Source organism: Schistocerca americana, chromosome 6, assembly GCF_021461395.2.
Source record: "Schistocerca americana isolate TAMUIC-IGC-003095 chromosome 6, iqSchAmer2.1, whole genome shotgun sequence".
Taxonomy (NCBI): domain Eukaryota; kingdom Metazoa; phylum Arthropoda; class Insecta; order Orthoptera; family Acrididae; genus Schistocerca; species Schistocerca americana.
Genome location: NC_060124.1, coordinates 133276081 through 133300776, shown reverse-complemented (window position 1 = coordinate 133300776; position 24696 = coordinate 133276081). Strand labels below are relative to the sequence as shown.

General features: G+C 38.0%; 1 protein-coding gene across 1 annotated transcript in view; it reads left to right on the top strand.

The window, feature by feature from the left end:
• LOC124619413 (N6-adenosine-methyltransferase catalytic subunit) overlaps positions 1 to 13306 on the top strand; it is a 73365-nt gene extending 60059 nt beyond the window's left edge. The window contains exons 11-12 of the mRNA XM_047145776.1: positions 1282 to 1460; positions 13102 to 13306. Coding sequence (XP_047001732.1) covers positions 1282 to 1460; positions 13102 to 13213 — 291 coding nt within the window. The 3' untranslated portion in view covers positions 13214 to 13306. The remainder of the gene's footprint in view (positions 1 to 1281; positions 1461 to 13101) is intronic.
• The last annotated feature ends 11390 nt before the right edge of the window (positions 13307 to 24696 follow it).

Sequence of the window (24696 nt, the reverse complement as noted above, 5' to 3'; positions counted from 1 at the left end):
TAGATTGAAATTCATTATATAGAGGAGACACTGAGTTGCAGACAGGCACAACAGAAAGACAGCTATCTTTTTGAAACATTCTGGCAGATCAAAACTGTGTGCTGGACAGAGACTCAAACTGGAGACCTTTGCCTTTTGTGGGCAAGAGCTCTACTGATTGAGCAGGAGAACTTCTGTGAAGTTTGGAAGGTAGGAAGCAAGGTATCGGAGGAAGTTTAGCTATGAGGATGGGCTGTGAGTTGTGCTTGGGTAACTCACTCAGTAGAGCACTTGCCAGCGATAGGCAAAGGTCCAGGGTTTGATTCTTGGTCTGGCAGGAAGTTTCATGTTAGCACACAATCCACTGCAGAATGAAGGTTTCATCCTGGAAACATCCCCCAGGCTGTGGCTAAGCCATGTGTCTGCAGTATCCTGTCTTCCAGTGGTGCTAGTTTTGCAAGGTTTGCTGGAGAACTTCTGTGGAGGTTGGAAGGTAGGAGATGAGGTTCTGGTCGAAGTAAAGCTGTGAGAAGAGTTGTGAGCCATGCTTGGATAGCTCAGTCAGTAAGGCATTTGCTGATGAAAGGCAAAGGTCTCGAGTTTGAGTCTTGGTCCGTCATACAGTTTTAATCTGCCAGGAAGTTTCATATCAACACACATTCCCTTTCAGAGTGAAAATTTCATTCTGCTATCTTCTTGTTGTGCTGTCTTTTTGTTATGCCTGTCTGCAACTCAGTGTCTCCCCTGTATGGTGAGTAGCAATCTATGATTTTCATAATATTGTTGTTATTCCATCCTAGAATTTCCACTGTAGAAAGGCAACCACATACAAAACACTTCAGTCCTGAAGTTACTGTACCAGTGTTTGGAGTCCTTACCAAGCAGCCAAAAACGGAGACACTGAATGAATTCAGAGACATGCTATTAGAACTGTAACAGGCCGGTACACAAAAGTATAACAGAGATGACCAGAAAACATAAATGGAAATCTCTTGAACTAAGGCAATGTTCTTGCAACATAATTAAAGAACTGATATTTAAGGAGGACTATGTGACAATTCTGCTGTCTCTGTCCTACATCTTAATAGGAATTGGAGAATAAGTTAAGTTCCCATCTTTCATAAGCAGATGGGATAAGGCAGGAAATCACTAATGTTGTCTGTGAAGTGTATAGGTAAACATACTAATTTATAGAATTGGCAGTACAATACATTATAGCCACATCTTTACATTTCTTGCAGAGTTTTCATGAGCATTGAATGTACATTTGTGTTGTTATGTAGTATTATCTGTATACTACAGGTGGGGATGAAAGGTAGTCCAGACAACCTTAATAGAGGACTTGACTGTGATGTTATTGTGGCAGAGGTACGAGCTACGAGTCACAAACCTGACGAAATATATGGTATCATTGAACGTTTATCGCCAGGCACAAGGAAGATTGAGCTCTTTGGACGCCCTCATAACGTCCAGCCTAACTGGTAAGTACTTGCTTTAAATGTAGCAACCCAGTGGATGTGGAAATAATGCTATGAGATGAAAACATTAAGTAATGAATGTTGCAATAATAGAAATAATTTGCACAACAGCATAAACAGGAAAACAAAGGTGCAAAGATGAAGATGTCCTTTGTTATTTCAGTTCTAATGTTCCAATCACAGTATGACATCTTGACAAAAAGTGGGAGACCACCTGCCTCAGCCCTCAGTTTGCTTTCCTCACCAGAAATATTTGCATGCAAACATATTCATCCTCTTTCAATACAGAATATTAAAATCCTTTTATCTAGTCTCGCTTTGTAGTGAAGCCTTCATACTCAGGAACTCTCTCTCACTGCCATTGTCTATATATGTGTCTTTCCCACTGTCCCGTCTTCATCCCTTTCACTCATTCTTCCTTGCAACTGTCACCTTTTCTGCCACTTTTGCTGTGTCTCTGTCCCATTGCCATCATCGTTGTCCCGTTCTTTTTCTCTGTCCCATTGTCATTGTCTTTGTCACATTCTTTTTCTCTGTCCCATTGCCATTGTCTCTTTCTTTCTTGCTTACAGTCTGCTGTCTTTTTCTTCAACCACCATTGTCTCCTCTCCAAACATGTCCATGGGTATGTTTTTCTTGGGGTTTTGACCCCTAGACCAGGAAACTAACACATGGATAAAGGATATGGTGGAGAACAAGCAAATTTTTTGTGGTTAAATTTCACTGGTCAAGGGGGGGGGGGGGGGGTCAACATTCCCCAAACATATTTATGGTCTCTATTCATCTCTCTTTTTCATTTCTACTGACTCCTATCCTTTTTGTCCTCTTACTGCTGCTATCTTCATCCATATCTCTTTCTCTTTTACTGACACTGTCTGTCACTGACCATCACTAGTTCCTCTCTCTTTGGCTCCCATTCCAGCTGTCTTCATCTGTCGACATCCCCATGGTCCCAGCTCATCTCTCTTTTACATTTGTACTGTCTCCTCTGTCTTTTGTTCCCACCACTACTATTCCATCCATCCATCTTTCTTGTCTTTTAGTGCCACTGTCTCGTTGGCCATCACTATCTTATCTATCCTTGGTTATCACTGCTATTGTCTTCATTTGTCTCTCTTTCTCTTTCGCAGCCATTTTGTCTCTCTCAGTGCCACTGTGTCCTCTCTCTTTCTCTCCCACGAGCACAGTCTCGTCTTCCACTGTCACTGTCTCTGTGTTACTGTCTTTGAGCACAAAAAAAGTGTGGATATGTTCACGTGCCAAAATGTTTGGTGAGGAAAGCAGAATGAGGATTAAGGCAGCTGGTTCTCCACGTTTCTGTCAAAGTCTGTTGAAGGGGAGCATATTCACCCGTTTTTTGTGCTCCAACAGTGCATTTTTCAGTTGGTTTCCTTCTTTTCCACGTTAGAGCATTGTGTGCTACTTATATAAACAAATTCTGCTGGTCAGTAAAGTCCTGACTGGTTATTTATGTACTTCAACACAATTACATTATTTATATCTAGAAATAAAGATGATGTTACTTACCAAACGAAAGCATTTGTATGTTGATAGGAGACAATAAAAAAACACACCAACACACACACAAATTTCAAGCTTTCGCAACCCAAGATTGCTTCGTCAGGAAAGAGGGAAGGAGAGGGAAAGACAAAAGGATGTGGGTTTTAAGGGAGAGGATAAGGAGTCATTCCAATCCCGGGAGCGGAAAGACTTACCTTAGGGGGAAAAAGGGACAGGTATACACTCGCGCGCACACACACACACACACACACACACACACACACACACACATCCATCCGCACATATACAGACACAAGCAGACAAGGTAAGTCTTTCCGCTCCCGGGATTGGAATGACTCCTTACCCTCTCCCTTAAAACCCACATCCTTTCGTCTTTCCCTCTCCTTCCCTCTTTTCTGACAAAGCAACCTTGGGTTGCGAAAGCTTGAAATTTGTGTGTGTGTTTGTGTGTTTTTTATTGTCTCCTGTCAACATACCAATGCTTTCGTTTGGTAAGTAACAACATCTTTATTTTTAGATATATTTTTCCCACATGGAATGTTTCCCTCTATTATATTCATATCAATTACATAATTTGACGCATATGACAACATAACAACAAAGTACGCGTAGTAAAAGGTTAACACAAAATTGGGTGCCATCCAACGCAAGTTCACTTTACATGGCTTTACATAACAATGTGCAACATTTTTAGCATACACCAACATTAACCAGACAATTCAGTTTTGATTTTCAAACGCAAAAATTTTGTACAACAAAGTAGTAGTTAAAAAAAAAAAAAAAAAAAAAAAAGAAGAAGGTACAGGCAGGTGGCACCATCGAATAATTTCCAGGTCAAGACAGCTTGCATAGGTGTAAAGTTTAGAGACAGTGCTACTAAATTTTGGTGACCATGAAACCCTTGCGATGATCCTTGGACCCGGACCCTTGCCGTGCATTCACTAACAGTCAAAACTACATTTAGTCCTCAGAATGAATATTATCTGCATATTTTATGTGCATAAATATGATATCTTTGAATCTCTGGATTTCTGTAGTGTTTAACGATACAAAAAAAAAATTTCAAGGTTTCCCAAGAACATCGTCTTAAAAATTCATGGTAAAAATTTTGACCATTTGCCATGAATAAAAATTATAGAAGTGGCCATCGACACAATTGGTACTTTTTGATACTCAGAAATCACTATTTTTCAGGTGTGTCTTGATAACTGATAGAGATTTTTGGAAACAAGAAAATGGCATTTCTAAATAAATGTCTAAAGAATGCAAAGTTAAATTTGAGCCATTGTCCATGGTTATTTATGCAGATAATTGTGGCCCACAGTGCAAAAGCGGCTAAAACTGGTTTTCACTGTTTCCTCTGAACCTCTGGATCTTCCTAATGAATAACAGTATCGAAAAAAGTTTCAAAGTTCTTTGAAACCATCTTCTTAAGAACATGTAGCAAAACGTTTGGTGATTTGGCATGAATAGAAAATATAGATGTTACCATCCACACAATTTCTAATTTTGTTACCCAAAAATCATTGTTTCTTGAGGTTTTCTCAAGAACTGCCCATGAACAAATGGTGCTTTCATAAGCTGTCTAAGGTTCACACTAGACCACACCTAATGCTAAAGAACCAACCAATTGGCTCAGTTTGCCTGGGCTGGAGTAAGTTTGTAGTGTTTAAATTGTGACCCTGTCCTGTAGGATAGCTATAGTATGCCCATTCTGGTGACGGTGATGATGTATTTTGCAGAATGGTAGTCTTGGTTAAAATCTGACAAATATGCAGGTGGTAGAAACTGCAGTTGAATGTCTGCCATCGGAGACATCAGATGGCTCACTGGCAAAGTAGTTGAAGCAGATATAAAAACCAGAGAATTCTGTGATCCTGTTTTATGCTCAAGGCAAGGGGGGAATTTATTGGTCTTTGCAGTGAAAGACCTGGTACTTCAGTTTACACTTGTGTTAAACATTTACCTTTGAGATCAGTGCACTTTGTCCATTGTCTTTCCAGAGAGTCTTTATTTAATTTACTTTGTGAAAAAGCTTTGTGGTCCAGTGTTTGAAGACAGTCTATTATTAAAATACCATGAACTATCTTAATTACAATAATAACTTCATATACAATTATGGCATAGGACCACAATTTGTATATAAAATTTGGTCAGACATTGCAATAATAATGTGCAAAATAACAGCTCTTCTAATGGTTTATGCAGCCTGTTACTACATGATCTGAAAAACATAAACTATTTGGAAAATTGAAGATGTTTAACAAAAAGATAGCAAGGGAAAAGAAAAAAATAGAAAACAGGAAGAGTCATGACGTAGAACCTCATCGCAACTACTGGGGGGTGGTGAACTTTGAATATGCATTGAGTCTACATCACATGGCTGGTTGCTTGACAACTTGTAACTATTTTCATTCCAGTGGGGCCATGCAGTGGGGGTTCAAGATCTTGCCCCTGTTACAGGTCCATTGTTAGTTCTGGCTAAGGAACATTATGTGATTTAGCAAAATTGCAGTTGTATTTTACAGCAAGGATATCTTTCAGCTATTGTAACAGATATAATAACACTAATTTAATATTGGTAGTTGTCTAAATCTTGGTGTTTAAGCTCCACCAGATGGGAGAACAGTACTTTTTTTCTTAACAATTAAGTACAATCGTAGGCATGAGTTTTAGCAGTGTTTGTGGCCTCCTAATGACGGGGCAACAAGCTCCACATGCATGTCACTTTCTCTACACTGATGCTCCCTCTTCACTCACATTGCTCACTGCTGGATCCTACTCCCTATTTTGCATTCGTGCGACTTTAGTGTAGTCTGGGGCAAACCCTTTCTTTATATGCTACTAGCAGTCTGGTGTTCACTATGTTGTTTGATATAAACCACTTTTTAGAGCCGTGTACAGCTGTGTATAAATGAGGTGAGAATGTCGTGTTAGGTCTAAATGTGTTCAATAATGTGTAGTGGAAGGCAATGTGTTCTGGAATTCCTTCATCTCCGCTATTCACAGATGTTGCTCTGCTCAAGCTTGAAATGTCCCAAGATGAGTGAGGTGAGACAAGAGCTGTGTTCTGCCCAAAAAATGTACCATTCTCTGACTAGGACTAACGTGGTGCATTTTCAGACTTTCTCGTATGTTCAGGAAGAAAGAATAAACTCGTCAGCAATTATTATGTAATCTCAGATACTCTACCAGGTATTCATCCTCCAATTTTTTAATTTATATTTGTTGATCCTGACACTAGTTATTCTTCTGGGCATTTTTTAGGTGTCCTTTCCTTAGCCAGTATGCAGTTAAAATTGTAGTTGTATCTATCAAACAAATAGTGGGAAGTCCAAGATGGAATAACGACAGTTTTATGAAAGGATAGACTTCTACCCACTATGTAAAGGAGATGTTGAGTTACAGACAGGTACAACAAAAGTAAAAAATGGTAACACAAGTTTTTGTGGTTTTTTGCATAAAGGACAGAATCTTTGAATCTCTGGATTTCAGTAGTGGATAACGATATTGAAAAAAGTTGTGAAGTTCCTCAAGAACTTCTTCTTAAGAACATTTGGTAAAAATTTGAGTGATTTGCCATGAACAGAAAATACAGAAATGGCCATTCCCACAATTGGTACTTTTGGTACCCAAAAATCACGGTTTTTCGGGGTTTCTTAGGAACAGCCCATTAACAAATGGTACTTTTATAAGTTGTGTAAGGTGCGTCATCTGCATCCTTCCTACTAACATAGCTTTTCTGAAGTGCACAGATGGTAACTGTCACTGCAATATATCCTACATTCCCATAACTCCTGTGGCCTCAACCTTCACTAGTCCCTTTCCTTCACCTACATGTCCTCTTCCCTGCTTCCATTCTAGCATTACACAGCCTTGTATTGGATCAGAGCACCCACTAGTCTTTTTCCCCTTCTGTCCTCATCTGTTCCCCCTTCCTCTTTACTCCCCACCCAAAAAAACCTCCTGACAGCACTCAACAACCTTACCCTGCCCCACCACATGCCACTAGCAGCACTACACCTCCCTTCACCCTATCCTGCTATCTCCCCTCCTCCCTGCCCCAGCTTCTCCCTTACCCACACCACCCAAGCTTATAATAACTCCACTAAAATAGTTCCAAACACCTAAAACAGCTCAAGGATGCACTCTTCTGTCCTTAGCACATAGCTTTTCAATGATTCTTGAAGCAGAATCAGTGTGCCCATACTATTGATTTGGAAGTATCATTGTGAACATGGTATACTTTTGTGTTGAACAGTGGGAGCCTTGAATTTGTAGCACCTATACTTGTTATCTTGTGCATTATGTTAGAAACTTTTTCCTCAACTGCTGCACCTTAAGGTCTTTGCATGTCATGTTGTTCAGCAGCTGCAGAGACATTGCCTAATTTAAATGTTGGGTTTCGAGTTACTGATAATCTAACTTTTAGCACCATGTAGATAGTTTGTGTGCTACCATCATCAATTTGTTTCCTTAACATTATTTGCTCACTTTTCCACTACACTTCAGCATTTTTACTCAAGTGCAGCTTTTGAGTTCCCAGAAAACACTATTAGCATAAGGCCAATGCATACAGTGACCACATATACATCAATGCCAATCAGTCAGACTGAGGAAGGGATTCTATCACGAGATCCCAGATCACAGCTCCACAGATGGGCCCATGTGGGCATCTATTTGTGATATGTGTAATCACTTCCAGTTTCCTGCATGCCACTCCACCACTCACCCCCTTGCAGTGGTAATGAAAGCTATGATAGAATGATGCAGGTGCCATATCTCTCTCTGTTGCATGACCAACAGAGGCCACCTAACATAATCGAAGGTGCCTGTGATTCTGCGAGGGTAAAACAAATATAATTGGAATTGTATTTTTTTAAATTATTTAATGGAAAATAAAAGGCAGATATAATTTTTTCTACATAGTTTCCTGCTTTAGAAATATGTTTTTGCCAATGAGAAGAAACAAATTTTTTATCACAGATTATAGAATAAAACTGGCTATGTGAAGAGCCAATTACGCACAAATCACTCCATGTCCTTGTCATCTTCAAATTGTTTTCCTCGTAGAACTTCTTTAAGCGGCCCAAACAAATAAAAACTGTAGGACAGTAGGTCCGGGCTGTAAGGAGATGATCAAATTCAGTCCGGGGCATTGCTTAAAGTTTTGAGATGGTCAGAACTGCAGTATAGGGCCTGGGCATTGTCTCGAAGAGGGTAGCCGCTTTAATTGGTTGGTCTCATCTTTTATGGCAGTATGCAGCCCTCACCTTGTTCAACAGCTCACAGTAGTAAGCAAAATTGATTGTGCATCACTCATGCAAAAAATCAGTAAGCAAAATGCCTCAGTAGCCAAAAACAATGGTTGAAAGAACTTTGCCAACTGACAGTCAAGCCTTTGTTATCACTGATGCTGCCTTTTCTTTCCTGTGCCATTACATACTGGCTTGTTTCAGCTTGGGATTGTAGTGGCAGACCAGAATTTCATCGCAAGTGATGATCTGACTTGAAAATGCATCGCTTTTTGTAGACCTTGCTGTAAGCATCTGACAGACCTCCAAATGTTCAACTTCTGATCTGCAGTCAAAAGGCAAGACATCCTGACTCTCTCTCTCTCTCTCTCTCTCTCTCTCTCTCTCTCTCTCTCTCTCTCTCTCTCTCTCTCTTTACTGGACTTTAGATTGTTTGTGATGATCACTTGACAACGTCCATAACTTATCCCTACCTGTTCTGCAGTTTCAGATACCCTCAACAGTTAGTCATCTTGGAGAATATCTTGAACTGCATATGTTTGTCTGTAATCCTGGTCAGAGGACAGTTATCGTGTTCCTGATTTTTCCACTAGTTCTCATCCTTCCTTGAACTTTTTATTCCAGGCAGGCACATGAGTCCTTTACAGTGCTTGATCCCCATATTTTGCAGCCAATCTCAGGAAAGTTTCCATCGCTTGAATTTTGTAAGTATGCATAGCACAGTGGAGGGGTGCACCTGTTGCTCTAACATCGTGAATGCCAGCGACGAATTGGGTGGGAGTATGAAATGACCAGCTCTCCCCATTCCTCACTCCTAAAGCATACAGTAGTTGAGACTGTGTAAAAAGATCACTGACAGCTTGCAGCACTGTTGCCAGCTTTCAGCTGTGAAGTCCTGATGTCTGCAGGAGGAAACAGTAGCCATCTACAGAGCTGTGACAACACTGAGGTGTTGCCATAGAGGTGTTTAAAAGATTGTGTTATGTTATTGATTGAAGTAGGCTCACAAAGCTGCCACACTCATCTCACTGCAGCTGTAAAGGACCAGCTTACAACAACTCAGCTATACAAGTGCAGGATCAATCCTACCAACAGTAGACGCTCAGGAACAAAAATTCAATTTATATTTGATGTACTCTCATACCATAAAACAGTTGCATATTTTTGAAAGATACCTGAAGCATGCCAAATGTTTCTTTACGGTGTCTTCTGCTGCTTGACCCTGTCGGAACCCAAATTGACTATGGCTAAGTCCATGAAGCTACCTGTGTGGCTGAAGTCAGTCACACAGGAAGCATTCCTAGACCGTAGCCCAAGCATTTATAACCAAGTCCTCCTGTAAGATTTACATTTTAAGTGGTTCATATCTTTGGATTGTTTGATAATTATTGTTCTCATGGTTTACCATGAATCAGTAAGTAAGGAAGATTAGGGTGTAATGTCCCATCCACAACGAGATCATAAGAGACAGAGCGCTAGCTCAGATTGTTTTAAGGATGGTGAAGGGAATCAGCCATGCCCTTTGAAAGGAACCGTCCCAGCATTTGCTTGGAGTGAATTAGGGAAACCATAGAAAACTTAAATCTGGATGGCTGGACCCGTATTTGTATCATAATCCTCCCAAAAGTGCGTCCTCTGTGCTAACCTCTGCACCATCTCATTCGGTACCATGAATCAGGTACATGAATCGGACGTAATGCTTCATTTAATACAGATATTAAGCAAGGTGCAATCTGTGGTGCTAATTACTGCAGCACTTCTGACTGGATACTGTCAGATTTGAGTGTTATCCCTTTCTTTAACCTGGCCAGCATCACTGCATCCCCCTCTTGTGCATAAGGATAGTTCAGATGTTCCACTGCATGCCTTCACCCCCTTGTGGATTTGCTGTCACTGATCCTTAGCATGGTCTAAACCAGAACTGTTTTGATTCACTCAACCAGGAGTTTTTTTTTGTATCTGTCATAGATATCATTTTGGAACTAGCTGCATAGGTACTTTTCCAGCTGTCTTTCCTTGTTTGGATGAGTATCATTGTGTAATGCTCCTTAATTCCTCTGCACTGATCCAAGCTCAGTTGTCTATAAGCGCACTGTTACAGCCTTGTGGAATTTCTTGTTTGCTTTCTTAATTTTGTTGGCTGCAGGGTCCATGGGTTAGTCTGCTTATTTTGCCGTTTTATAGGTGGGACGAATCTGCCTAATGGAGTTGACTGATGTTCTTCCAACACCCCTTCCACGCCCTGCTCTCTCTCTCGACACACACACACACACACACACACACACACACACACACACACACACATACACTTTTATTTTATGTAAACTAGCACACACTAAAGGGAATGTAAACTGTAAACAGAATTGTAACAAACTGTAAACAAATTTCTTTTGTTGTATTTTTCCATACTTAGGTCACACAGTTGGTATCATAACCAGTTTGACTTCTCAGGTGATCTGAATATGTTATTCAGTGACTCATCAAAATTAGGTATGATGTTATGTACTAGAATCATCATAAAATGACGTTTGAAGAAATTGAAACCTGTTATGATACCATCAGAGTTTTGTCTCTGGCTGTGGTTATTCACTACAACCTGGACATCAGGAAAAGTTCAAATGCAGCTTAAGACCATAGACGGTGCAATAAACAAAATTACAAAATTTCAAAATTGTGTAAACCAGCAAGGTGATGGGAAATGGTCAATTGCCAATTAACTCATAGCCCTTAGCACACTGTAAACTGTATAAGTAGTGTATATGACAAAAAAAAATTCAATAGCTACTTTCTTTTTCATTATACATGGAAACTGAATATTTATTATATATTTCAACTGTTGAAATCTGCTGATCTCCGCACCTCCAACTGATTTGCAAATATCCATGTTTATGAGATGGGGAAAAAGATCACTATTTTTAATATATTTACTATAGAAAAATTAAATGAGTTGCTGTTTTGTGTTTAAAGTAACAGCCTTGGTTCAGGTAATGGAAGGAAGGTTTTTATTGGCATTTGGCTGTGAAAAATTGTTCATCACTAAATGCTAATCATCCGTGGGATGTTTTAGGCCCCTGCTGAAGGTAATAAACTTACTTTAGAAACAGTGTTCCAATGGTTTTTCAGCAAAAGCTGATTATTGGGTTGATAAAAAAACAGTTTTTTGAACTTACCCAGAATATCCTCCAAGCTGTAAATTTATGGTCCCAGACATCTAGTTTATAGTCACATGTAAAAATTTACTTTAGATTAGCTGTGATAAACTGTATGTTTTCACAAATAGTACCTTAAGGGGGGTAGGATGTCAGACGGGCCAACTTGGAGCAGGAGAGGCACCACAGGACATTTTATTTTCTACTGTCTATACTTTTACAAATAAATTCATAAAACTTTGTCAGTATGACCAGGAAGGATTCTGGACTCACACTCATGGCAGTGGAAGTGGGAAAACATAACAAAATAATTTTTTTTTAGATATGAAATTTCATCATTTTTTCACTTTGTTGCTATAGGTACATTTTTCTTCACAAGTAAGAGAGATACTTTGATGAATTTTGCACAGCATACAAACCATACTTACAAGTGTATCAAACTCTAGAATTTTCCAAATCTATTAAAAACTGTGGTAAAAATTAAGATAATTAACTACAAAATTTGATTTTTTTTTCTAAACATAAAGTTTAAAACGTAACAGCTCATTCATTTTTTCATAAATTAAATAGATTCTAGAGTTTCAGACACCTGTAAGTATGGTTTGTATGCTGTGCAAAATTCATCGAACAGTCTCTCTTACTTATGAAGAAAAGTGTACCTATAACAACAAATTCAGCCAATAGTAAGCAAAAAAATGATGAAATTTCACATGTAAAAAAAAATTATTTTGTTATGTTTTTTAACTTCTGCTGCTACAAGTGTGAATCTTGAATCCTTCCTGGTCATGCTGACAAAGTTTTATGAATTTACTTGTAAAAGTATAGACAGTGGAAATTAAAATGTCCTCTGGTGCCTCTCCTGCTCCAAGTCAGCCCGTTTGACGTCCTACCCCCCTTAACAGCATTTAGGCCTACATATCATTCATTCCAATTACCATTCAGAGTACTTTCACAATACTACATCAGATTTTACAATTCAACATTTAGGACATGACTGCCTCATTAGGTTGCTCAACAGAAACTCGCACTCCTATCATCAGTTGCATTGTCTTTGTGCTTACAAAAGGTGACAGACTATCATAAATTAGCAAGAATTCCAGAACTTTACTTTTACAACAGAGACTTTTCCTAGTTTCTACTTGTAATTAGCAGCATTACAACAAAAATAAATAATTTTAGTTTCTATCTGTAATTGTACAATATATAACATTTCAGTATTTGAAGTATGCAAAGAACATTCTTGAATTAGTAAATATCTGTGTTTTCAATACACACCGGCAGGAGATGCTATCGTGCGGGTGGCGGGCTAGCGTACTACATTACAACTTGTACAGTGCTTTCATTTACTAGGTGTGCTCCTATTGAAAGTGACATGTGCTACCTTCCTCAAACCATAGAACTTGCAGAGTAATGAATAGCCAGTTCAATGCGGAATCTGATCCCCAGTTCAGCGTAGTAGTTTTCAGGTACTCAGAACACTGCGAGAAATGAAGTTGTTAAATATCATGAAAATTCATAGGATTAAATGGGAATTAAGTCCAAACCTCTTATTTGTAGTGTAAGGCTTAATCACTTAGCTGCCTAGAATAACTTATTAATCATATTGTAACTAAAAATTAGAAAACTAGTTTTATAACAATTTAATTTCTTTAATGCGGATATTACCTTATTCAAATATGTTTTAGTTGGAACCTAATTTTTTATTTATTATTTGCACAGGATAACACTTGGAAACCAAGTCGATGGTGTTCGTCTTGTTGACCCAGAGCTCATCCAAGCTTTTCGAAAAAGGTATCCAGATGGAAATTGTATGACCCCACCAAAGTCTTGATCTAAACTAAAATTAGTGAGAAAATTTCATTTTCATACTGTACTATACATCAGCTTACGTGTGTTATCATGAAAGTATTCAATCATTTTGTAAAAAAATGAAAAATATGAATTTATGATAGTGAAACTTTTCTGTCAAATTTATTCTCCGTGTCCCTCCCCTCCCCTCCTTCTCTCTCTCTCTCTCTCTCTCTCTCTCTCTCTCTCTCTCTCTCTCTCTCTCTCTCTCTCTCTCTCTGTGTGTGTGTGTGTGTGTGTGTGTGTGTGTTTTGTCAAGGGCATAGCCATGGGAGGTGGGGGGGGTGGGGGGGGCGGCGGCAGGAGGTCCGCAAGGACCCCCCCCCCCCCCCCCCCAAAAAAAAAAATCACTTAAATGAAATTACACACTACCTACTTATTATTTATTTTTATTATCTGCTGTCACATTTATTTGTTTTATGTTTGATTTAACAAGTTGCATCGCGTTTTGAGCATGTTCCACCCATCTTCATGCATTTATGCATTTTATGCATACAGAAAATTGCTCCTCAAAACAAATAGTCTTAAAGTAAATTAACTTAGCAGTCTTTGTTTACTGTTCATTGCTGGAGAGACTGTTTGGTTTTGTGGTGGTTGGGGATAGGGGGGGGGGGGGGGGGGGGTTGTCCAGCGACATCTTCTGCTGATATGAAGCTGTCTTGTTGTTTATTATGATTGAGACCACCGCCTGTATGGGATGCAGAGAATTTTGCATCTGTTATTATGTTGCAAAAATCTTGTGTGACGCTCTTTATATGACCCTTTTCACTTCCAATTTTGCCTTAGTAAAGCTGTGTTTTTTATCCTTGGTACACTGGCAGAGCAACTGTGTAACATCACAATATTGTTCTATTTATTTTATCACTTTTTTGACATAATTCACAGCATGAATTTTTCTGCGTTCATGTAAACATGATACACTAAATATAGTATGGTGGCCTTGCAGGGTGTGGGTGAATACTGATTATCACATTTATACTGATATTCACGATGCAAACATGCGAGTCATCATTTGTTTTAACATTATCTCCATATTTTGTTTTAGGAATTAAAATTTCCGTTTGTACCATGATATCAATTCCTTTAATTTCTGATTTTGTGCAACATTTCAGGACTGTCTTTGTTTTTGAAATGGTGGCTGTGTCTTTAATGCTGATTTGTTGCATTTACCCAGTCTGTATATAATATTTGTTGCATTGGCTGTAGATAATTTTGTAAATGCCTGATGCATCAAGATCTCTATCTGGCAGTTTTATATTCTTAGTAAGCTCCATACTTTGGTTGTTGTTCATGCTGAAGCTAATTTTTACTTCTGTGTTCTTGAATAGCCTAGCTGATTTGTCAGACATTATACCAAGATATGACATTTTTACGTATTTAACTGCTGGGATGCTTCACATGTGAGTGTAATTTGAAGTTGTTTTTTCAGTTTATTTTTTATCCTTTGTGACAATGGATTAATCGGTGAAGGAGCATATCCACTGCGTAATGCAGTACATTTTATGCTTTCTGTTTCTTGCTGGAGTTCTGTACATTGAAGAGGAAATGTGTGTGTTCTGTATAGCATTGATCTATATGCAGTTCCTTGTATGAGGTGGGCTGTGTAGAGTAGTTTGGTATAGTGGTGTCTGTACTAGCATCTTCTCAGTAAGTACACCTTTTGGTTCTATTTTGGTATTTTCACATCAAGACAAGGTATACTGTTGTTTTCTTCATGTTCAAGGATAAATTGGATATTTTTATACAGGCTATTTAATTCACTGATGGGGTCTCAAACAACATTGTCTGTATCACAAAATGGGATAAGAGTGTCACCCACATTAGTGTTATAGAATTTAACATTACTTGTGATGTTATCTTTTAGTGTCAGTATTTCATTCTCTGTATGATTGGTAAATATTTCTGCAATTAGACCACTAAGAGACCTCACATTGCTAGCCAGGATCCTGTTTGTAAATTTCATTTTTGAAAGAGAAGTAATTAGATGAGAGTACTAAATTAAGTACATCATAACCTCTATTATTTCTTGTCTGCTCATTGTCTTGTTTTTCTGTCGGTTCTTTTGAGCCATGTAGTGCAGCTGAGAGATATTTTGGTTTTCAATCACACAACGAAAAAGTGGTGCACACTATTGATAGTAAACAAGGCCATCGATAGAGTTAAACTATCGAGATATCTATAGTACTGTGATCTACCACCCATTCCTACTTTAGCCCAGTTAAACTATTGTAGTGTTCGGCTTATTTGAGCTCAGCTGTTTTTTGTTGATCAGTTCAGTTCTTACTTGCACTTGAATTTAATGTAAGTGCTGCTGTTTATTGTTTTTGCACTGTGTGCTGTTGTAATAGTTTCTAATTATGGATGAGTTTGTAGCAAGAGAGAAGAGGAAAACCGATTTTGAGGGTAAGTTAAAAATATGTATGCACTGTCTAATTACATATCTATAGCAGTTTAATATTAACACTGGAGTCTTTATTTGGAGGCTGATGGAACTTTGTGGTTGCAATATTCCAGTGTTTCACAAGGCAGCAGATCAGTAAACATCATTACAAAAAACTTCAGTGCATAAAAGCACCCATGGATTTGGCTGTGTCATCCAAAGATTGCATTGATCACCAAAAAAATAATTCTCAAATGATAAAGGTTGCATTTCTTTGGAAAAATTGCTCAAAATTCTATCATTAGTAGCCCTCATGACAAAATATCACCCAGTCTGGTCACCTGTGTAGCACTCAATTATGAAAGCCAGTCTGGATATGGAATGATGAGGACGGTTTCTGGATACCGTATGGGGTCTGTGTTGATAGCACATTCTCTAGTTCGTTCGTGTCTAAAAGATTTTTTTCAGTGGCTTTCTTGACTTTGTCCAAACTGACTGCCTCCATCCCTCCCTTTTCATCCAAAATCTATAAATATCCTTGTACTGCTATTTTAACTGAAGCCAGGACTTCCACTCACGATTAAATCTTAAAATGTGTAAGCATTTATGAACCATCAAATGTTTTTCCAATTTCTCCATCGACTGTGGTAGCTCTGTGCATTGAGGCACTGAGCCAGAAATTCATGGATTCAGCAGGCGAGGTGGTTCAAATCCATCCACCAGCAACTTTGAAAATGGTGTTCTGTGGTTTCTCATTTTCAGTTTAGGCAAATGCCAATGTTGGCCCCATACTATAGAAAGAGAATAGCTGCGTCATTGGAAGGTGGCGAACGATTGTCATTTTTTACTGTGTATCTGTGCACTTGTGAAATGGCGGTATATCTTGTCTTCAAGTTTTACTACAATAACAAAGTTCTGCTGTGAAGTGTCTTATTAACAATATCCTTGGAACAGTGAGTCCAACTTTCGCAACTCTAAGGGATATCACATAAACAACAATGTATGTTGTACACCATAGAGGAATTTATTAGTTCAAGGTCTGTATAACCATATTATCACGAATAAATATGAACTCATTTATGAGTTTGCATATGGTACAAGTCATGTTGAAATAAATGCATAAATCAACAATGTTAAGACCCCAAAACTGTAGCTCATAGTATTTGTGTATTCCATCTTGTTTCATGAATAAGTTTGGTTGTTTTAGTTTCAGGGTGATTGTTGAAAGAATAATTTTAAAAAAGTTATTGATCATTTAAGGAAACTGAAGAATTTTGATGAAATGTTAGATACTTTAATAATTTGAGACTGAATTGAGAAACTTGGGATGCATTGATTTGGTGAAGGAATTTTGACTTCATTTCAGATAAGCCATAAATTTAAATACAAGAATGTAATAGAAAGATAGCTATTGTCAAAAAAGATTTGAATGCAATTCACTTTATAAGATATTCAAGCCAGTGTTAAGATTCTTCTGCTTTGCAATAGTGAACCTCATATTAGAAGACTGAGCTGTGTGTTGTCAGCAAAGAGGCAATACATTATATTTTGTTTGGCCACAGAATGATATTATTATTCAGGGTGAGCACAAAGTCTTGCCCTGATTATAAAAATTTATAACAGAATAACCGTTTGACATGTTGTCAAATAGCAAAACTCCTTTACTACTTTAAATGTGTCATTTCCTAATGTAATTCCCTCAGCATTACCCAACTTAATTCGACTACAATCCATTATCCTAGTTTTGCTTTTGTTGATGTTCATCTTATACCCTCCTTTCAAGACACTGTCCATTCCATTCAACTGCTCTTCCAAGTCCTTTGCTGTCTCTGACAGAATTACAATTATTTCTTCTCCATGGATTTTAATACCTACTCCGAATTTTTTTTTTTTTTTTCTTTGTTTCCTTCACTGCTTGCTCAATATACAGATTGAATAACATTGGGGATAGGCTACAACCCTGCCTCACTCCCTTCCCAACCACTGCTTCCCTTTCATGTCCCTCGACTCTTATAACTGCCATCTGGTTTCTGTACAAATTGTAAATAGCCTTTCGCTCCCTGTATTTTACCCCTGCCACCTTTAGAATTTGAAAGAGAGCATTCCAGTCAACATTGTCAAAAGCTTTCTCTAAGTCTACAAATGCTAGAAATGTAGGTTTCCCTTTCCTTAATCTTTCTTCTAAGATAAGTTGTAGGGTCAGTATTGCCTCACGTGTTCCAACATTTCTACGGAATCCAAACTGATCTTCCCCGAGGTCGGCTTCTATCAGTTTTTCCATTTGTCTGTAAAGAATTCGCATTAGCATTTTGCAGCTGTGACTTATTAAACTGATAGTTCAGTAATTTTCACATCTGTCAACACCTGCTTTCTTTGGAATTGGAATTATTATATTCTTCTTGAAGTCTAAGGGTATTTCGCCTGTCTCATACATCTTGCTCACCAGATGGTAGAGTTTTGTCAGGACCGGCTCTCGCAAGGCTGTCAGTAGTTCTAATAGAATGTTGTCTACTCCGTGGGCCTTGTTTCGACTCAGGTCTTCAGTGCTCTGTCAAACTCTTCACGCAGTATCATATCTCCAATTTCATATTCATCTACATCCTCTTCCATTTCCATAATATTGTCCTCATGTACATCGCTCTTGTATAGACCCTCTATATACTCCCTCCACCTTTCTGCTTTCCCTTCTTTGCTTAGAAGTGGGTTTCCATCAAAGCTCTTGATATTCATGCAAGTGGTTCTCCTTTCTCCAAAGGTCTCTTTAATTTTCCTGTACGCAGTATCTATCTTACCCCTAGTGAGATAAGCCTGTACATCCTTACATTTGTCCTGTAACCATCCCTGCTTAGCCATTTTACACTTCCTGTTGATCTCATTTTTGAGACATCTGTATTCCTTTTTGCCTGCTTCATTTAATGCATTTTTATACTTTCTCCTTTCATCAATTAAATTCAATATTTCTTCTTCTGAATTGTGATAACAATGTACTATTAAGAGCACTTACATGTGATCCTCACTTCTGTAATTACAATTCTGCCTTTCAACACCAGTAGTCATTCTTACAGTTGTATCACAATGTTGTGTGTGAAATAGTGGTCAACGGCCGGTGACACCACAGTAGTGTCATGTGCATAGTATCGCATGGTGGCCAGCGACACCACAGTGGTGTGAGAATAGTATCGTGCAGTGGCCGGCGACAGCACTTTAGTTTCTTTTGCAGTCTGTTGGTGTTTTGTTTAGGTAACAATAAGTTACACCCACGACAAGTTTTTTTGTTTTTATAAGTACCTGTGCCCTTTCATCATAGCAGATGAAAGAGATTATTTACAATGAATGCGTGGAGCAAAACTTGGAGGTTGCCACTACATTGCATATGTCTCATCAGGACCTGGTTGACAGACTTTCAAAAGCAACACCAACTAATAGGCCTACGTGTTTCCAAAATGAAAATTAAGAAACTGCCAGGCATGTTAAAAAAAAGTACTCACATACACACACCTTAATGTGCAAGTCTTGTGGAGTTGTGTTACGTCTTGGAGACTGTTTTGCAGCATCATATGAAAGAGAAATACCAAGTACCAAAGACTTTACAAATAAACAAATATTTGAAACAAATAAATTTTGTATTTATTCACATATGTATATCTTTGAAATTTCATGAAAGTAGGGTAACAGGGTTGAGAACTTACGAGAACTAACAATGAGATTAGTAAAATGTAACAATTTATAATCTCCCGATAATGTCAAGAACGGCCGGCGACAAGACAAGTAATCCAAATTAGCGTACCATTTTCTTCCCTCAGATGATTAAGGCTTTCTTCTAACTTTTTCTGGCAGTTGTATGCATCTCTCATCTGACCTATTTGCCTGTGTTAGAAGGAACTCTAGTAGCTGATGCTGAATATGCATATGAGTACTGTTCTCAGTCCTGGAGCAAAGTTGAGGCCTTTCCCTAGAACTGATAGGGTGTCTTGTGTAATTCATTGGGTAGGAAGATGCCCACCATCCTGCTACGTTCTCTTGAGTGTATTATGTCTCACAGACAAGAGAATTTTGAACATTGCTAATTTATTATTGGACTTACTTTTGAACCATGTAATACTTTTTCACCCATTTCCAGCCACAGTAACATCCTGTTGACCAGATCCAGAAAAGGCAGAGCAGGTTCCTGGAGTTTCTGTTAAAGAATATGATAGATTCTTTCTCTAACTAACACCATACTTACTTAGAGCTTCATAAAGTGATCAAAACCATGGAAAAATGCTGTATTGATCACTGATGAGAAGATATTACAAAGATTTTGGCCAAATAAAGAAGCACATTTAAACATTTAACTTATTAGCCTTTGTTTAAAAAAATAAAATTCAATTCAATTGTAGAATGCAAGAGGCGGCAAAGCAATGGTACAGATCTAAAGGGCTATGAGATGAGCATAATGATACTAGTTTCTTGAAGCTCAACAGCAACAAATTTCAGCAACAGCTTCAACAAGAACAGTAGTAATTCACATCCCATTAGGAACAGCATCAGTAGCAAATGGTCATGAAATCATAGCTGTTAACATAATTCATAGCTACATTCTCAGCCACACCTGTTGCTCTGTCATCCTGTTACTTCAGGACAGCAGCACTGCCTGGAAAATGTACCTGCATCAACAGTTTGCTGATCTTCAGAAATTGTTCTTTTTGTCTCGATTGTCTCTGAATGTAATGTTTCCTTAGAAAGCTACAGCCCTTTTCAATACTGATAAATTATTATTTTCAGAATATGCGAAGCACTTTCAGAATATTATAGTTGCAAGTCACATACATCATCCTCCAGGTTAGGTCTTTGCCACTGTTAGAAATTGCAGTTTGAATCATGCCATGACTGGCTTCCACATCTGAGAGTCATTGTTGTAATGAACAGTGTATACAGTCATATGCTGATCGCTTAATAAAGGCACCCAGTTGTTTGCTATGCACCTGGCAAAGAAAAACATACTCAGGCACCAGAGTTTTCAGATCCAAATTGATAAAGTTCTCAGAATTGCTCAAAGTTTCAAATTATCGCAAGAGACTGAAAATTGTTGGCAAACACACTCTGAAGTTTCTTATTGCTTCTGACTGCCAGAAGAAACAAATGGCTCGGCTGGCAATGGAGCAGGCTACGTCTAGGGACAGCCACAGCAAACAATAGGATTCACAGACGTATTCAGTCACAAAGAAAAATAGATGAACAACTGCAGAGTGCTTCTACTTCCGCCAACTTACATTTCATGCAAGAACCACAACAATAGGAGAAATTAGGATTCAAATGGAGGCATATAGACATTTGTTTTTCCATCACTATCTGCAATGAAACAGGAAAGGAAATGATTAGTAATGGTATAAAATACCCTCCAGCTTGCAGCATACAGTGGCTAGTGGAGTATGTTTGTAGATGTACATGAAACTAAAACTGGAAGTAATAGGTATTTTGCCATCAGTATCTTCACAATAAAATTGTGTTACACAATTAAACGGAATTTGCTACTATTAGAAAAGCGTAAAATGTATAAACTATAGCAGCATTCCCTCTTCTCTTAGATTTGTATCAAAATAATGTTCATAAGAGATTACCATGCTTAGAACTCAACGTGTTTTGTTGGTCACCTTTATTTCAAAATTGTTCAAAAGCATATAGCACTAATATACACCTAGTCTGGAAATTAGCCGCCTCCTTACTGTTTATTCTTGGTGATAAACTAAACAAACATATTCAATATAAAATGTACTCACTTTAATTAAAGAATATGGGTAATACAGTTGTGTGGAAGGTCCTCTAAAATTCAAATAAATAGTTACAATCATATTTTTAACCAGCACAGAAACACACATTTCACATTTTAAATTTATCACAACTTCAAGACTTAATAAATGAAAAATGCTAGTCTGCTTTTGTTCTACAGTATTACTTTTATTATGTTAACTGGTTTTTGGCTTGGATGACCATCTTCAGACATTCTCTTATTGCGTAGAATATCTCATTAAATTTTCTCTATCTGGTCTTTATTATGTAAAAAAACAAAGATGGGGTGACTTACCGAACAAAAGCGCTGGCAGGTCGATAGATACACAAACAAACACAAATATACACACAAAATTCAAGCTTTCGCAACAAACTGTTGCCTCATCAGGAAAGAGGGAAGGAGAGGGGAAGACGAAAGGAAGTGGGTTTTAAGGGAGAGGGTAAGGAGTCATTCCAATCCCGGGAGCGGAAAGACTTACCTTAGGGGGAAAAAAGGACAGGTATACACTAGCACACACGCACATATCCATCCACACATACAGACACAAGCAGACATATTTAAATATGTCTGCTTGTGTCTGTATGTGTGGATGGATATGTGCGTGTGTGCTAGTGTATACCTGTCCTTTTTTCCCCCTAAGGTAAGTCTTTCCGCTCCCGGGATTGGAATGACTCCTTACCCTCTCCCTTAAAACCCACTTCCTTTCGTCTTCCCCTCTCCTTCCCTCTTTCCTGATGAGGCAACAGTTTGTTGCGAAAGCTTGAATTTTGTGTGTATGTTTGTGTTTGTTTGTGTATCTATCGACCTGCCAGCGCTTTTGTTCGGTAAGTCACCCCATCTTTGTTTTTTTATATATAATTTTTCCCACGTGGAATGTTTCCTTCCATTATATTGGTCTTTATTATGTATTAACACAGCTCATTTCTGATCTACAATCAGTTTTACATATTCTGTAAATTAGCTAAAGCAACAACAATGGGAAATCCTTTGGTCCCAGAAAGCTCTTCCCAATACTTGTTTTGTTATGCATCTTTTAAATGCCTGCCTTCACTTTTAAAAAATCACTATAATAGATAAATGCTGTTATCAAATTATCACATATTTGTTTTTGCTACATCTCAAATGAAATTAATAAAATTGCTAAAAGCACAAAGAAATGCTTTATGATTATTACACAAGGTGTTGCCAAGCAAAAGATCTACATACAGGCCATGAGAGAGCAAGACCAGTCTAAGAAAGCAAGATGCTGAAGAATATGGCGTGTATTTGCAGCATAGGTACTACAATGACATTTTCTGTGGAGACAAAAAAGAATCAAGATAACTTATGCCTGGGTAGTTGATATATATCCAGGAAAGTTATTGTCATATTCATACCATGTATGTGTCTAAGGCATCAGATATAAAACTAAGATTTGTCATTCCTTCTTGGAACAATAACCATGTTATAGGCGGGACAACAAAGAGGATTTTATTTTATTTGTAACACAATAAATATCTGCAGAGTAGATTAAATAAATTTTGTTTATAAATATAAAGAAAGTACACTTCTGAAAATATGCAATCTTTTCATGCTACTTATTACAAACCTTTAGTTCTTCTGCAAATTTGTATTCAGAGGTAAATTTTGTATGCACAGTTCAAATTTTTATGAATACTTTAACCGTGAAAAGTATAATAGGGCACAATTGTTGAACATAATCACTATGATTTATTTGTACAAAAATTAAAAGTAAATTGTAAATGTTGTGTGGCTGCTAACCTTGTGCAAGCCTTTTGATCTGACAGCAATGAAATATTGTGTGTCAATCTTGCTGCTTATTTCATCAAGCAGTTTCTCATTTGGCTTGAAGGGTGATTGGATCCATTCCAGACTACTACACATTAAAAATCTAGGACATCCACCTCAGTAGCCAACAACACTAAGAATTATATCATGGAATCAAACACCAAAGTAAAAAGAACAATTACACATTGTAAGTGTATATTTAATCATTATATATTTATATATAATGTCCAAAATACTGGAAAAGGAGAGGGAGTAAGTCAGAAGTGTAAATGCCCTTCATCCCCATCTCTTCCATGGCTGTAATTATAACATAACAGCATAAACAAATACTTCCGAAAACATAAAAGTGCTTCCATAAGACTCTCAACCAGCAATCATTTTGTTAATGTTGTTCACACAGTGATCTCTACTGTACTGTGTGAAGCAATAGTTAGTGAATCAGGAAGGCACTCAAGTATAAGGTGTAACGGGGATTTTTCATAAACCTGAATTAATCACACATTTTGTAAATAAACTGATAACACAAGCCCTTTGTCTCTGTCACTAGCCTTCCACAATGCACCAGATTGGACCACCAGAATCTGTCATCACCACTGCAGTGTATTCCATTAGATTTCACAACTACAGCCCCACCCTGCTGCACCTCTATGGACTGTCTCCCAACCATAGTGCTCACCTGCAGATGATTAACTCAGGAAAATTAATGTGAGCATATTCTAAGCTGAAATACAATAAATTTCCACGAGGCAGAAAAGCTTCTGTCCACAAATCAGCACAAATTTAGAAAGCACCACTCACACCAAACTCAGCTTACCCTCTTCTTGTCCAGTATCGTGCAAACCATGATAGATGAAGGGCAACTTGGATACTCCACAGCCCCAGATTTCCAGATAGTATTAGACACAGTGTCCCTGTGCAGACTTAGATCCAAGCGTAGGGAATTGATAGGACCCTTCTTGTTCTCTATTTACATAAATGATCTGACAGATAAGGTGAGCAGCAATTTGCAACTGTTTGCTACTGAGACTGTAGTACGGGAAATATCATCGAGTGACTGTAGGATGTTACAGGATGAATTAGACAAAATTTCTACTTGCTGTAAGGAATAACAGGCTGCTCTAAATGTTAAAAAAATCAAGGCATAAAATTGCAAAACAACACAAAATGGAATAAGCATGTAAGGTTGGTAGTAGGGAAGCTGAATGGTTAATTTCAGCTTATTGGGAGAATTCTAGGAACGTGTAGCTCACCTGCGTTTAATATCATTCTTGGTTACTGCATAAGTATTTGGGATCCCCACCAGGTTGAATTAAAGGAAGACGTTGAAGCAATTCAGGTCTATTAAAGTGACAAATGACGACATCCTTAAAACCGATGGAGAGATTTGTGGAAATATACTGCAGAAAGAAGCAAGCAGTGGCCTATGGAAATACGAGGGAATCTGAAGAATGATAGTGTGCTAGGAAAATGAAAAAATAGTAAAGGAACGTTATTACCGAGCTACTACATTAAGTTGTGAAAGACACAT